General features: G+C 37.9%; 1 protein-coding gene across 1 annotated transcript; it reads right to left on the bottom strand.

Moving 5' to 3' along the window:
* Positions 1–9785: 9785 nt before the first annotated feature.
* foxJ1 (forkhead box J1) lies at positions 9786–16724 on the bottom strand. Its single transcript, NM_001164966.1, has 3 exons — positions 16407–16724; positions 15442–15981; positions 9786–12761 (listed from the first exon to the last, which is right to left on the bottom strand). The coding sequence occupies exons 2-3, from the start codon at positions 15958–15960 to the stop codon at positions 11928–11930; spliced, it is 1353 nt and encodes a 450-aa protein (NP_001158438.1). The 5' UTR covers positions 15961–15981; positions 16407–16724; the 3' UTR covers positions 9786–11927.
* Between the last annotated feature and the right edge of the window lie 425 nt (positions 16725–17149).

Below are 17149 nucleotides of genomic sequence, written 5' to 3'. Positions count from 1 at the left end.
ATGGACGTACATTTAATGTGTTTAGAGGGACGTACATTCAATGTGTTTAGATGGACGTACATTTAATGTGTTTAGGGGGACGTACATTCAATGTGTTTAGAGGGACGTACATTCAATGTGTTTAGAGGGACGTACGTTCAATGTGTTTAGAGGGACGTACGTTCAATGTGTTTAGAGGGACGTATGTTCAATGTGTTTAGAGGGACGTACGTTCAATGTGTTTAGAGGGACGTACGTTCAATGTGTTTAGAGGGACGTACGTTCAATGAGTTTAGAGGGACGTACATTCAATGTGTTGAGAGGGACGTACATTCAATGTGTTTGGAGAGACGTACATTCAATGTGTTTGGAGGGACGTACATTCAATGTGTTTATAGAGGGACGTACATTCAATGTGTTTAGTGTGTAATAAAATGTTTGCATACATTAGATCGTTTACATTTCTATTTTGAAATTTACAAATTTAATTTGGTTGTTTAAATGAAAAATCGCCCAAATTTGTCTAGAATTTCATTTCAATACAGATGAAGCTCAGTTTTAACAATTAAACCATGCAGGATTAACCAAATGAAAATAACAAGTAGAGAAAAGAATGTATCCTGTAATGTAAGTATTAATGTTCTTTTTTTTTTATGTCTCTTTTTCACTGAAAGATTACATGAAATTGCCTGTAATTCTCTAGTTTCTGAAGTTGTACAAGAGTACAAGTTGCTAGACTAGGTATTAATACCTGCTATTAATTTAATGCAATAGTAAAGTATCCTGGAAAATAGCCTAGAGTTAATCTATGTGGTACGTCATACACGGCTTTAGTTTAATCTATGCATTGTACGTTCCACTCACTATACACGACTCAAATCTATGTGGTGCACCACTCTTTATACACTACTCTCGCTTGAAATCTGTGGTAAATTCCACTCTCTATACGCCACATGTACCCTGTGCCATTCACTGCCTATACACCACACTAGTCTAAGAGTCTATATAGCGTTCCACTCTCTACACGCCACATGTACCCTGTGCCATTCACTGCCTATACACCACACTAGTCTAAGAGTCTATATAGCGTTCCACTCTCTACACGCCACATGTACCCTGTGCCATTCACTGCCTATACACCACACTAGTCTAAGAGTCTATATAGCGTTCCACTCTCTACACGCCACATGTACCCTGTGCCATTCACTGCCTATACACCACACTAGTCTAAGAGTCTATATAGCGTTCCACTCTCTATACGCCACATGTATCCTGTGCCATTCACTGCCTATACACCACACTAGTCTAAGAGTCTATATAGCGTTCCACTCTCTACACGCCTCATGTTCCCTGTGCCATTCACTGCCTATACACCACACTAGTCTATAGGTCTATATAGCGTTCCACTTACTACACGCCACATGTATCCTGTGCCATTCACTGCCTATACACCACACTAGTCTAAGAGTCTATATAGCGTTCCACTCTCTACACGCCACATGTACCCTGTGCCATTCACTGCCTATACACCACACTAGTCTAAGAGTCTATATAGCGTTCCACTCTCTACACGCCACATGTACCCTGTGCCATTCACTGCCTATACACCACACTAGTCTATAGGTCTATATAGCGTTCCACTTACTACATGCCACATGTACCCTGTGCCATTCACTGCCTATACACCACACTAGTCTAAGAGTCTATATAGCGTTCCACTCACTACACGCCACATGTACCCTGTGCCATTCACTGCCTATACACCACACTAGTCTAAGAGTCTATATAGCGTTCCACTCTCTACACGCCACATGTACCCTGTGCCATTCACTGCCTGTACACCACACTAGTCTAAGAGTCTATATAGCGTTCCACTCACTACACGCCACATGTACCCTGTGCCATTCACTGCCTATACACCACACTAGTTTAAGAGTCTATATGGCGTTCCACTCTCTACACGCCACATGTACCCTGTGCCATTCACTGCCTGTACACCACACTAGTCTAAGAGTCTATATAGCGTTCCACTCACTACACGCCACATGTACCCTGTGCCATTCACTGCCTATACACCACACTAGTCTAAGAGTCTATATAGCGTTCCACTCTCTACACGCCACATGTACCCTGTGCCATTCACTGCCTGTACACCACACTAGTCTAAGAGTCTATATAGCGTTCCACTCACTACACGCCACATGTACCCTGTGCCATTCACTGCCTATACACCACACTAGTCTAAGAGTCTATATAGCGTTCCACTCACTACACGCCACATGTACCCTGTGCCATTCACTGCCTATACACCACACTAGTCTAAGAGTCTATATAGCGTTTCACTCTCTACACGCCACATGTACCCTGTGCCATTCACTGCCTATACACCACACTAGTCTAAGAGTCTATATAGCGTTCCACTCACTACACGCCACATGTACCCTGTGCCATTCACTGCCTATACACCACACTAGTCTAAGAGTCTATATAGCGTTCCACTCACTACACGCCACATGTACCCTGTGCCATTGACTGCCTATACACCACACTAGTCTAAGAGTCTATATAGCGTTCCACTCTCTACACGCCACATGTACCCTGTGCCATTCACTGTCTATACACCACACTAGTCTAAGAGTCTATATAGCGTTCCACTCTCTACACGCCACATGTACCCTGTGCCATTCACTGCCTATACACCACACTAGTCTATAGGTCTATATAGCGTTCCACTCACTACACGCCACATGTACCCTGTGCCATTCACTGTCTATACACCACACTAGTCTAAGAGTCTATATAGCGTTCCACTCTCTACACGCCACATGTACCCTGTGCCATTCACTGTCTATACACCACACTAGTCTATAGGTCTATATAGCGTTCCACTTACTACACACCACATGTACCCTGTGCCATTCACTGCCTATACACCACACTAGTCTATAGGTCTATATAGCATTCCACTCTCTATACGCCACATGTACCCTGTGCCATTCACTGCCTATACACCACACTAGTCTAAGAGTCTATATAGCGTTCCACTCACTACACGCCACATGTACCCTGTGCCATTCACTGCCTATACACCACACTAGTCTAAGAGTCTATATAGCGTTCCACTCTCTACACGCCACATGTACCCTGTGCCATTCACTGCCTATACACCACACTAGTCTAAGAGTCTATATAGCGTTCCACTCACTACACGCCACATGCACCCTGTGCCATTCACTGCCTATACACCACACTAGTCTAAGAGTCTATATAGCGTTCCACGCTCTACACGCCACATGTACCCTGTGCCATTCACTGCCTATACACCACACTAGTCTAAGAGTCTATATAGCGTTCCACTCACTACACGCCATACGCTAGAACCTATGTGTTGTACTGTTTCAGTGCTCATAATAGTGGAACCACATTTACCGTAAAATCTGTATTAGAAGCAGCATCCCTAATAGAAGTCACACCCATTCTTTTTGAACAATTGAGACCCACAAATTCATCATTTCTCATATGTGTAGATGCCCTAATAGAAGCCGCATCCCCTCTGTTGCATTGTACCATTTTAATTGGCCGTGGCTTCTAATACAAATTTTACAGTATTTTGTAAATTTTCATTCACAATTATATGAAATAAATCAAAGTTCAGATGTTAATGTTTCCTAGAATAATACTATTGTAATGCTTCACTGCACATACATACATTTTGTGTATAATAAGTAATCACTGTATTTTACAAGCGTTGTACATCACATGCAGGATACATTTTGAAAGATTCCAGTGGCACATATTAATACTGTGAACTGCTTTATCTTCACAGACAGAATTTCTCTGGGGTCCTATGACACAGGGTGTGACTGAGAATTTCTCTGGGGTCCTATGACACAGGGTGTGACTGAGAATTTCTCTGGGTTCTATGACACGGAGTGTGACTGAGAATTTCTCTGGGATCCTATGACACAGGGTGTGACTGAGAATTTCTCTGGGGTCCTATGACACAGGGTGTGACTGAGAATTTCTCTGGGGTCCTATGACACGGAGTGTGACTGAGAATTTCTCTGGGTTCTATGACACGGAGTGTGACTGAGAATTTCTCTGGGGTCCTATGACACAGGGAGTGACTGAGAATTTCTCTGGGGTCCTATGACACAGGGTGTGACTGAGAATTTCTCTGGGGTCTTATGACACAGGGTGTGACTGAGAATTTCTCTGGGGTCCTATGACACGGAGTGTGACTGAGAATTTCTCTGGGGTTCTATGACACGAAGTGTGACTGAGAATTTCTCTGGGGTCCTATGACACGGAGTGTGACTGAGAATTTCTCTGGGGTCCTATGACACAGGGTGTGACTGAGAATTTCTCTGGGGTTCTATGACACAGGGTGTGACTGAGAATTTCTTTGGGGTCCTATGACACAGGGTGTGACTGAGAATTTCTCTGGGGTTCTATGACACAGGGTGTGACTGAGAATTTCTCTGGGGTTCTATGACACAGGGTGTGACTGAGAATTTCTTTGGGGTCCTATGACACAGGGTGTGACTGAGAATTTCTCTGGGGTTCTATGACACAGGGTGTGACTGAGAATTTCTCTGGGGTCCTATGACACGGAGTGTGACTGAGAATTTCTCTGGGGTCCTATGACACGGAGTGTGACTGAGAATTTCTCTGGGTTCTATGACACAGGGTGTGACTGAGAATTTCTTTGGGGTCCTATGACACAGGGTGTGACTGAGAATTTCTCTGGGGTCCTATGACACAGGGTGTGACTGAGAATTTCTCTGGGGTCCTATGACACAGGGTGTGACTGAGAATTTCTCTGGGGTCCTATGACACAGGGAGTGACTGAGCATTTCTTTGGGGTCTTATGACACAGGGTGTGACTGAGAATTTCTCTGGGGTCCTATGACACAAGGTGTGACTGAGAATTTCTCTGGGATCCTATGACACAAGGTGTGACTGAGAATTTCTCTGGGCTCCTATGACACAGGGTGTGACTGAGAATTTCTCTGGGCTCCTATGACACAGGGAGTGACTGAGAATTTCTCTGGGGTCCTATGACACAAGGTGTGACTGAGAATTTCTCTGGGATCCTATGACACAAGGTGTGACTGAGAATTTCTCTGGGCTCCTATGACACAGGGAGTGACTGAGAATTTCTCTGGGGTCCTATGACACGGAGTGTGACTGAGAATTTCTCTGGGGTCCTATGACACAGGGTGTGACTGAGAATTTCTCTGGGGTTCTATGACACGGAGTGTGACTGAGAATTTCTCTGGGGTCCTATGACACGGGGTGTGACTGAGAATTTCTCTGGGGTTCTATGACACAGGGTGTGACTGAGAATTTCTCTGGGGTTCTATGACACGGGGTGTGACTGAGAATTTCTCTGGGATCCTATGACACAGGGTGTGACTGAGAATTTCTCTGGGCTCCTATGACACAGGGTGTGACTGAGAATTTCTCTGGGCTCCTATGACACGGAGTGTGACTGAGAATTTCTCTGGGATCCTATGACACGGAGTGTGACTGAGAATTTCTCTGGGGTCCTATGACACAGGGTGTGACTGAGAATTTCTCTGGGATCCTATGACACAGGGTGTGACTGAGAATTTCTCTGGGGTCCTATGACACAGGGTGTGACTGAGAATTTCTCTGGGCTCCTATGACACAGGGAGTGACTGAGAATTTCTCTGGGGTCCTATGACACGGAGTGTGACTGAGAATTTCTCTGGGATCCTATGACACAGGGTGTGACTGAGAATTTCTCTGGGCTCCTATGACACGGAGTGTGACTGAGAATTTCTCTGGGATCCTATGACACAGGGTGTGACTGAGAATTTCTCTGGGCTCCTATGACACGGAGTGTGACTGAGAATTTCTCTGGGGTCCTATGACACAGGGTGTGACTGAGAATTTCTCTGGGGTCCTATGACACAGGGTGTGACTGAGAATTTCTCTGGGCTCCTATGACACAGGGTGTGACTGAGAATTTCTCTGGGGTTCTATGACACAGGGAGTGACTGAGCATTTCTCTGGGGTCCTATGACACAGGGTGTGACTGAGAATTTCTCTGGGATCCTATGACACGGAGTGTGACTGAGAATTTCTCTGGGATCCTATGACACAAGGTGTGACTGAGAATTTCTCTGGGGTCCTATGACACAGGGTGTGACTGAGAATTTCTCTGGGATCCTATGACACAAGGTGTGACTGAGAATTTCTCTGGGGTCCTATGACACAGGGTGTGACTGAGAATTTCTCTGGGATCCTATGACACGGAGTGTGACTGAGAATTTCTCTGGGGTCCTATGACACAGGGTGTGACTGAGAATTTCTCTGGGGTTCTATGACACGGAGTGTGACTGAGAATTTCTCTGGGGTCCTATGACACGGGGTGTGACTGAGAATTTCTCTGGGGTTCTATGACACAGAGTGTGACTGAGAATTTCTCTGGGGTCCTATGACACGGAGTGTGACTGAGAATTTCTCTGGGCTCCTATGACACAGGGAGTGACTGAGCATTTCTCTGGGGTCCTATGACACAGGGTGTGACTGAGAATTTCTCTGGGGTCCTATGACACAGGGTGTGACTGAGAATTTCTCTGGGGTCCTATGACACAGGGTGTGACTGAGAATTTCTTTGGGGTCCTATGACACAGGGTGTGACTGAGAATTTCTCTGGGATCCTATGACACAGGGTGTGACTGAGAATTTCTCTGGGGTCCTATGACACAGGGTGTGACTGAGCATTTCTCTGGAGTCCTATGACACAGGGTTTGACTGAGAATTTCTCTGGGGTTCTATGACACAGGGTATAACTTTTGCAAAAATGTCATAAAATCACGAAACTGTTTACAGTAACCACAGAATGTGTATCTGTTTCACTGTATACCATAAAGTATAGTACTGGTATCCATGGGGCCCATCCATGCATGTAGTACTAGACCACACTTGTGCCAATTAACACTCATTGTTGTACTTGGACTATTTTTTCTAATTTTGTCCACATCAACTAACTGCATAGAAATACCTTTAATGAATTACTAATCCTGTATAAATTGTTAATTTTAATATTTGATTTGGCGCCAGATTCTCTCTTGGGTTCAAATAGAAATGTGGGGGAGACATGCACAGTATATTATAAGATAAAACCTGGAAACATGCAGTTCTGTGTCTCCCAAGATAGTTGTAGAGTATAAGTTATCATGATGTACCTGACATTATGAAAAAAAAATCCTAATTATAAATAGACATTGATCATTTATATCGTGGCATCCTATAATCTGGTATTGGGTGAAACCTTTCAATATCACACTGGTCATGTATAGTCCATTTCTCTAGAATGTAGCAACATTAATTTAAATATGAGTGCACGGGTCAGGCAACTATACCAACCAATAACATGCATTTAGATTAGAAAAAAAGAAAAATGTTGCTTTTTATTTGATATCATTCCATAATTATATCCTTCAACACTGGGAGCCTGCAAAGCTTAATATTTAATTTTGATAAATAAAGCATAATGAATAGGAATTAATCACTCTACCGTTATGATTGCATGGAGAAAATGCTCTTTACTGGTCTGTCTGTCTGTCAGGCATTAAACAGGTATTCTCAATGTCAAAGTCAATGACCTCTTTACTTCATAAGCTCTTCAACATGCATGAGGATTATGATGTTGATCCTTAAATGTGACTGGTAATGCTCCACTGAGCAGACCACAACACAACTTTCACATATAATCAATCACAGAAATTTGGATCAGATTTTTTTTTTGGGATTTGCTGACTTGTACAAAATTTTAATTTGTTTGTGGAAATATCAAAATTTATAATCAATGAATATTTCACATGTCTTTATACTTTGAGTGATTTTTGGATGTCTGACATTTGATTTATTTGTGTTGTCATGACACGACCTGTACATCAATTCCACTTTGATTTAGTGCTCCTTGAGACTAATTACGTTTAGAATCACATACAGAATAGTCCACAATGCTGTATGTACAACATAGTGCCTGTATGTGCCATGTTACATGATTTACCTCACTTAGATCATATGATTTACCTCACTTACCTAGATCATATTTCTTGTTTAATGTTGTAAATTAAACAAATATGCATAATTTTAAAACTTTAATTTTCATTCAAACAATAATTGTGTAAATAAACTGCTTTTATTAATACATTTTTTTTTCTTTCATTTTATATTTGAAGGAAGTATCTTTCAAGTATATTTTGATTAATTGCCCAGAGGTTCCAGTGTTGTGTAGTGACTCTTATCTGCTTAGTGTTAATTATATCAGTCACGACTCCTACAAGATACGTTTATATTCTGTCCTTGCCTTCCATGTATATTTAATTATTTATTTAAGGTGTTTTTGTTTTTTTTCATGGGTGAAACCAAACCAATATAGATATTTCATTTATTAATTTTTGGAGAGGCCTGTACTGTTATAAAAGGTAGTATAATATAAAATAATATAAAATAATTTGCGAACTCATTAAAATGAACCTTGTTGAGATTGTCAGTGTGACTAGTGTGACTCAAATTAAGTTCTATACTGTGGACTGCAGGGGTTAATTCAGAGTACATTCCTAGCAAATTCAACAATAGAGATATTGATAGGAGGCAATCTCTGAAATAAGGTAGTTCACAGTCAGCTGGCATACAAATGATAATAAAAAATTGACTATAATTTACTGATATTTGCCCTTAGATTTAGGCCAGATTCAAGATGGCTTCCCCCATAATAGTGAATATTGGTAAATTAGTCATATTTATTTTATTATCAATTGTATGCCAGCTGACAGGGAGGTAGTGCTCATATAACGTCAAAGTACATGGATATCTGTTGTAGGAATATATGTCTATATTATCCTTCCTAATTTTGAAGTACATGAAAACATGTCTGATATTGATTCCAATTATTTTCTATTTCTCTATGCAGTCCTTATAGGTAGTACTGTAAAATGACTAATTTTCAGTGGGTTTAAATTTCACTGATTTACCATTTCAGGCATATTCAGTGGGTTTTAAATTCACGGTTTTATCATTTAGATAATGTGTTCTATGCTCAATTTTACATATTCATTGGGTTTTAATTTAGTTCATTTTCCAGTCGGAGAATTGAACAAAATTATAACCCAGTGAATAATTAACCTTTTTACAGTAGTTCAAGATTTCATTGCCTTTGTTTATTATTTGAACTATCTCCTAATCTTTTTGTACATACCGTAGTTATTAGTCACAGCCAATGTTTCCAAGTCACTGTTTTCAAAGTACATACTGCTAAGCAACAAGAAAAATCAACAAACAATCAGTAGCAGATGGTTATCTGGCATTGTTCACCCGGATATAGAATAAAATGTTACTGAAATTTTGTGTTGAACTGACATTATATGTTTTCAAATAGCAGTATACTTAATATTAAGTAGACTGACTAATAAAAAAAAAAAAGCAACTTGAAGCATGTCCTGGGTAATATATGGTACAGCATTTTAGTCATGATCGTCAAAACAAATAGCACACACAGTGATTAAACTATGCAAGGCGGTGGACACTGGGAAATATTATTGTAACCTGTAACACAACTTGATTTCAATTTAACACAGTCATCCACAGAGTGACAATATGTATAGATTAGAGGCAGTCGTGCTAAAACAAGATAAGATATGGATCATTGTGATGGGGGAAAGAAATACAGGTTGTGAGGGAGAGAGGGGGTGGGGGTTGATCAATATTATTCACTAACGCAAACACATGAGTAACGATTCCAGAAAAGCAATATGTAATTTTTTGTTTCACTCTTTATTCAGTCTTGAACACTGCAAACCACATCCTGAATGCATGTCCTGAGGACAATAATCCTGTCAATAACAGCAAACCAACAATTATTTTAGGGAACATAAACACTTTAAAAAAAAAACAGTATTGCCAGACAATCTGCACAAGAGAAAAGTAACATTTCAGTATAAATAATCATTTGTATTATTAATTTACTATACAATCCATATTTTGAGATATACAAAACAATACAGAATTATTTTTGGTATTGTAACACCTTCATCCATACAGAATAGGCATAATGTATTTCAGTAAGGACACTTTTTTTTCAAAGCATGGTTTGCTTTAACCGTTAATGGTGACTACAATGTGAACAAATAATATTTCTAAAATGTGTTCAGTTCGATCTTTACAAATGTCTGGGCTCATTGCACCAAGAGTTGGAATACGTGCAAAATAAGGACAGCCCTGGAGCTTGTTCACATTCCAGCACTGAGCTTAAATTTGCATAACAAAAAAATACAAGTCTTCATGAATATGCTGCTCATACAATACCTAACCTAATATACATCACAATACTTAACAGGGGACAATGCACATGTTTATAGAGAGTCATTTAACTGCAAGTCTTTTTAAAAGTTATGCATTTGCCAATCAATACGCTATTGAATCGGCGTAAATAAATTACAATCCACATTTTTTCTCTGTTCAAATATTGATTTTGGGTTGCACGTTTCTACTTTCACTCTTAACATGTTACATCTTTTGTCTTTTTCCCTATTTATAACTGTTTGTGTTATGAAATGAAACAACACTGCAATTTAAAACTCCTGACAGCTGAGATTGCCGAACTGTGAAGTCATTACTTGACCTGTACCATTTTTACATTGAGAAAAATAATTCATGGTTCAGACAGGATAATTGCTTTCACTACTACATAACGAAGGACGGTCACAAAAATGTACTATTTTGAATACATATTTAAACTGTTTTTCAATAGGTAGCAATCTGTAAGAAGAAATGCTTTTTAAATTACAGATTTTATCAAATACAGCATGTTGGAAAGTGTCCAACATTTATAATAATTACCAAGCCATTTACTTTGTGCTAATTTTAAAACAAGATAAGTGCCACAGTTAAGGGATTAGAATGCAAACCAAGCAAAGAAAAGATTGTAACTCAGTGTCAACTAACCATTATTAATATTAATAGAAAAATATATCACTCTTTTTGCTATCTGAAAACTTTCATAGTGGAACTCTGAACAACTGGAAATTTCTCTTTATCGTCATGAAAAATGGACGGAATTCTTTTATTTACAATTTAATCCCACTAAATATACCTTGTTTCTTAATTTTAGTCAACCCATTCAGTAATGAGCATTTCACTTGAAGTAATGTATATTTAATGGACGAGAACTAGTTAACTAGTTTCATTTGACTTTCACTCTTCATAGGAACATAATTTCATTTTTGTTCAGACACCTGTTCACTTGATACACTAGAAATCTACTATTGTACATTCTCTTGGAATAGTACTTGTATATTTATAATTCTCTATAAATTTATCAACATAATAGTGAACTTGAACCTGCATGTTCATTTACTACACAATATAAATAATGTTTTTATTATTTTTTTTTAACTTTAAATTACATTATCAACACATTGGAAAGACAACATTTTTTAAAACCAATGTGCATTTAGTTATCCATAATTTTGTAAATTTGTCTTAGTTTTTAACTTACTCCAATTGTACCTTGGAAAACCTTCCTCTGGTAAAAAAAAAACAAAAAAAAACGAACTTCACAAAAACAAGTTACAACTTGTTTTATAGCTCACTCATAAACTTAGGGCTGACAAGCCAAGCCCTTTAATATTTACACTGGGTTTATTCACACATTAGTTCAATGAATTTAGATTTCAACAACATTTAAAATGTTGAGCCCAGGACATTAAATGCAATTCAATGTTGGGATACTGTTGCCACTCAGAGTTTTAAACAAAAGTTGTTTTTTTTACAGCACACCTGAAGCTGTTAGTTTCCCCATCTTTGGTCCTGCATTTACCCGTTGATACCACAATTCTTACTTGAACCTTGACTTTTGAGTAAAATATTTGGACGGTATTTTCATAATAAGTCTTAATTGTTAATTTTTACATGAGAGGAGAGTCTGCAACATTGTCAAAATCCAACAAGTTATCAAGGTCAAAGCAACCAGAGTCTTTTTCCGCCCATGGATGAGCCTGTTCACCAATAGAATTGGCAGGGGATGGTGGCAGATCATCAAGTAGATTCTCTTCAAAGTAGTTAATAGCAGCTGTGTTCGGAACAATGTCATCAACCGAGTACAGATGATCTTCAAACCATTCTGGAGGTGAAATATGAAACCCTCGGACGGTCAAATCTAGTGGGTTATCTGGGATAAAGACATCGTCAAAGGTGCCATCACTTGAATGTGGTGGACTGAGATCTAAAAGAGGTGACTCTTCTCCAAATGTTTCATCATCATCATCAAGAATAGCCTCAGTTTTAATTTTAATCCCATCAACTTCAATTTCGTTATCCAATACCGAGTTCCAACTGAATTCTCCTTTTAAGCTACCACCTGATATCACATCGTCATGTAAACTTATATGGTTTGTTTTCAGTGGTGCTAATCTATGTTTATGTTTATGCTCAAGTTCACTCATAATCCTCCTCTTTGGTATTGGTTGTTTACGGCATCTTTGCTTATTATTAACAGTATCCGTGATTTTTTCACTCTCCTTTTCTTCCCTCTCACTGTCAGAGTCAAACTCCTTTTTAATCTTTTTAGTTACAGGTCCACTGTTTTCACGGCCTCCCCTACGTTTTTTAAAGATTCCATTTTCCAAAACATCAGCATGAGCCGGGTCAATTTTCCAGAATCCCCCCTTGCCGGGTTCGTCTTTTCTTCTAGGCACTTTAGTAAAGCACTTATTCAGTGAAAGATTGTGGCGAATTGAGTTCTGAAAAAAGAAAGAAAGAAAAACATTTTCATAAATAACAGGAATTGATAAACGTAGATAATTTATTTATGTTCAACTATTTGCATTTAATTATGTTAAGTACCATAAATGCAATATTTATTTATAAATTATTCAAAATTCAAAATTGCTTAAGTTTAATTTAAATGACAGTTTAATACAATTAATGAAATTTAGGAGTACCGGTATGTACAATGCTGCTGTACTGTACTGTACTGTGCTGTGTGTGCGTGTGTGTGTGTACGTGGAGAGTTGAAAAGACAACAGAACAAAATGTGCCACCTGATTGCGTGTTCATTTCACTGAAATACAGTACATGCTGATTTCATTCTGTTTACAACAAACATCTAGAGCCTAAACCCTTCGCCATGCCGATATGGTTTCATTTGACCTTGTGAATGTTTTGAAGGTCAAATCTCATAATATTAAAAACAGTAATTTTGTATTTCTGACATAGATATCCAATACTTTTAAGCAAACGGGTATCAGTTACAAAAACGTCAACTTTACAAATAGATTAAAGACTAGTAACAACTGAGGATCACTAGACTGTTAAAACAATTTTATTATTGCGTATATCCTCAGGGAATTTGATCCTTACAGTATAGCTACTATGTCCGCATTTCAGGCACAAGATATATTGTTACTAGAAATGGATTTGCATATCATCCCACATAATGCCAACAGATTGTCTTCAATCAAGCTATTATTCACCATGATAATTTGATTCTGCTCCAAAAAAACATTACTAACACAACCCAGTACTCTCACTAATATATTTTGTTCTATGTATTAACATATTTCTTATCATTTGTAATGTGTTCCTTACTTAAATTCAACCCAATCACATTTTATCTTTATGTATTGAATAAATATTATGCTATCATTATTATTTCATACCATTTTATTTTTTGTAATGCTTTGCCCATCATAGCTGTGTTGTCCTTTTATTCATTTTATTTGAATACAAAAAGTATGGTGCTATAAACTAATTAACAGGTGGTCTGTTTAATTACATAATTGAAGGCAAAAAAAACAAAAGAATTATTCATGATTCTCATGCTAGCTTTATTTGATTGGTATATGGTCAACATGTACAAATTATGAAGAAATAAGTGTATCTATCTAACAGAAAGATTATCTATGCTAATGAATTTCTAAAATGGGAATATTTTATTATTTGAAGAAAGCTTTTGAGGTCATCCTCAAGCATTGTAGAAATCTAACATGTAACACTGTGTCTTGTGTGCCAATGGGGTTTTGTGCCGCAGTGAATAAAATCAATATTTTTTCCCATAATTATGAATACATTAAATTATACTAGGAATTGTAAGAATTTTGACTGCGGTGGATACAAAATGAATTAAAAGAACTATATAAATATAGTTTAATATTCTAAATTACATATAGGTAATATAATTCAAGGACTCGTATATTACGTTTTTTATTGTGATACTAAAAGCCAGTAGCTTCACTGTTAAAAATTAACTTGACTATTGTAGTCTATGGTCGTTAAAGGTTAAACCAGACCTTATTTTCACCAGAATAATAAAACATAATAATTTACTGAATAATTTAACAAGTCTAAAAAAAAGCTAATTTCTGTGTGGTTATTATCATACAGAAAATGTCATTTCATTCTGTAAACATGGAAAGCTTAATGTCTGGCAGACATAAAGAACGTTACTTTTTTTTTTTACCCGTCACCATTCTGACATTGTTGACTGTACTGATGTCATTGACATTGTTACCTGACCTTAATCCACACAATTCTGTTCTCATATAAAACCTTGCTTTATTACAAAGCTAAAAAGGACCACTTAACAATAAGGTAAGTTAAAAATCTACAAAATGCTGTTACTGATTTATTTATGTCACTTGTAAGCTTAAAATATAGCTACAGGAAATAATTATAATTTTATATAAAAAGTGTCAATTTGACCTCATTTAAATGGCCTCTACCAGATGATAAATAAGCTCAGGTGATATACCTTATGAACAATATTCTGATGAAGGCCATTGCACACAATTATTACAGCCTATACCCTGAGACTTTATGGCAAGAATGGTAATCTATGCACTATTGGATGTAGCAACAATTGTTTTGTGTTAACTTCTTTGTTCTAAGTCCACTCACACTCTGCACTAGTAATTGCCAGCCAGTTTAACCGGAATATTTCAAGTATGCAGATATTTGTGATTTATTTATTTATTTTGGCAGTTAAATAAATACAGCATTATGCACCTATTGTTCAATTTATCTAAATTTCTGTGATTGTTCCTGGTATTGATTTTAAAGAATCACATCAGATTTACCCCCAGCACAGATTTATCGCATTAGTTATGTGACCATTGTCATAAATTGATCCTCCTTATGTTGGTCACATGTTGCAATTCTAGTAGCCCTGGGAGTTAAGCTAACCCGTCACAATGCTATGTCGGTCTTTGATTTTAATATATAGGGTTGACAGGCAAGACTGTGTTGTATTCCAGATTTTTTTTTTTTTTAAATGGTTACTAAATCTAAATAAATATCTAAATGATAACAATATTGTATGATAAATAATATGGTAATAAGTGATACATGGAATTTAGGTTATGGTTCAGTAGGTGGATACACAAATGTAATATCTCAACAAATGTAACTGAAAAAAACACATACCTGCCAGCTGGGCTCAGCTACTTTGTAGTACATAAAATTGTCCTGAATCCATTTATAAATGGCAGATAATGTAATTTTATTTTTTTTAGTCTCTTTCATCGCCATACATATCAAAGTTGCATAGCTGTAAGGTGGCTTCACATATGGATTTGTCTTGAAGTCTATTTTTTCTGCTTCTGTAGGTACCTGTTGAGATACTCTCTCCACAAGTTTGTTTTCCTCATAGGATGTTGGTTCCAGTTTTATTTTATGAGTTAACATCGATGGCATTATGGTGACAGTTTTTGTACTGTGGGTAAATGTCACTGGCGTTGGGCTGCTTGGAGGGGTTGGTTGCAATTTCATAATACTCAAATTCTGTAACCAATTTAAGCTGGTTAAACTGTCGTCGAGGTTGGGAGCACCATTAAGTAGCTCGGACGGATCTGCTGGATTCTTTGCCAACCAATTCTGTTTGAACTTGGCTGCCATTTCCTTCGTGTTTAAAATTGGCATTCTGAGAGTGGAAACAGCCGCCATAAAATAATATGTGAAATATATCTGGAGAATAGAAAAGAAATTGTCGATATTTAACCTAATAATGGGTCTGGAATACATATATTAAGTGAGCACGTAGCCTATCTCGGCAGGTATATATTACGCTTATACTTCAACACAATATGCAAATTACATAGGCGGAGCAGCACTACAGGCTACAGCAGGAATGTCTGCCGCTACACTCGAGTGTCTCCCTACAAAAACTACAAACGTTGAAAAAACGAAAAAACGTGACATTAGTATTGGAAGAGTTTCATTAATATAAATAATCAAAAATATTTCTTGGCAGGTTAAGCACATTTTGCTTGGCTTCCATCGACAACATCTGTAGAACGCGCTGAACGTGCCGACTCACGCTTGCTATACAATCCCCGCCCACGGAAAATATTTCATGTTTATACAATCTAGCATTACAGTGAACTACTTACTTGGACGGTGGTTGTTCTAGTGGATTTGAGGTTGCAGCTGCTCAATATTTGAGCATGTCACTTTGAGAAGAACAGTGGTTAGATTTGGCAGTGAAACGAGCAGCTAATCATCTGGTTATCAATGAACGGTGACCTCTTGAGCGAACGAAAACCGCGAGTTATAAAAAAAATTTCCACAAAATAAAATAAAAAAATCCGGACAGATGCGTTCTCGGTGTTTTTGGATTATTGAGGACCTGTTTTTCCTGCGACGTCACAGCTGTGATGTTAAAATCTTCCTGGGAAGGTGTGTAGCGTATGAAAATCCAGGCAGTAATGCTGTCAGCCCGTAGAACACATGCCAAATATACACAATCGAAGACGGTAGCAACATGTAAACTGATATAAATAGAGAACCTGTAGCTGATTGGCCAATGTCACCCAGGCGTCGTCAGGGGCAAGGTTCAGACGTGTTCTTTTCGTAACGGGGCCGTTGATTGGATACTGATGCAACGTGTTTATCGCGGGCGACATTATTTGATGGTTCTGTGAATTCGGTCAGATTCACACTGTTCTAATTGTTTTGATTTCATCCGGCGTTTCCATTTTCCAATTCGAAACCCGGTTTGGCAAAATATTTATTTTGTTTGTTATCAATACCAACACTCAGATCTGGATGCGATTTACATTATGTTTTTTTATGACGCCCTAATTTGAAATTCTGTTAGATACTGTCATAATGAAAAAAAATCTTGCTCGGACAA

The sequence above is a fragment of the Saccoglossus kowalevskii genome, chromosome 8, assembly GCF_978046115.1.
Source record: "Saccoglossus kowalevskii chromosome 8, keSacKowa6.1, whole genome shotgun sequence".
NCBI classification, from domain to species: domain Eukaryota; kingdom Metazoa; phylum Hemichordata; class Enteropneusta; family Harrimaniidae; genus Saccoglossus; species Saccoglossus kowalevskii.
This window is presented reverse-complemented; position numbering and strand designations above follow the sequence as displayed.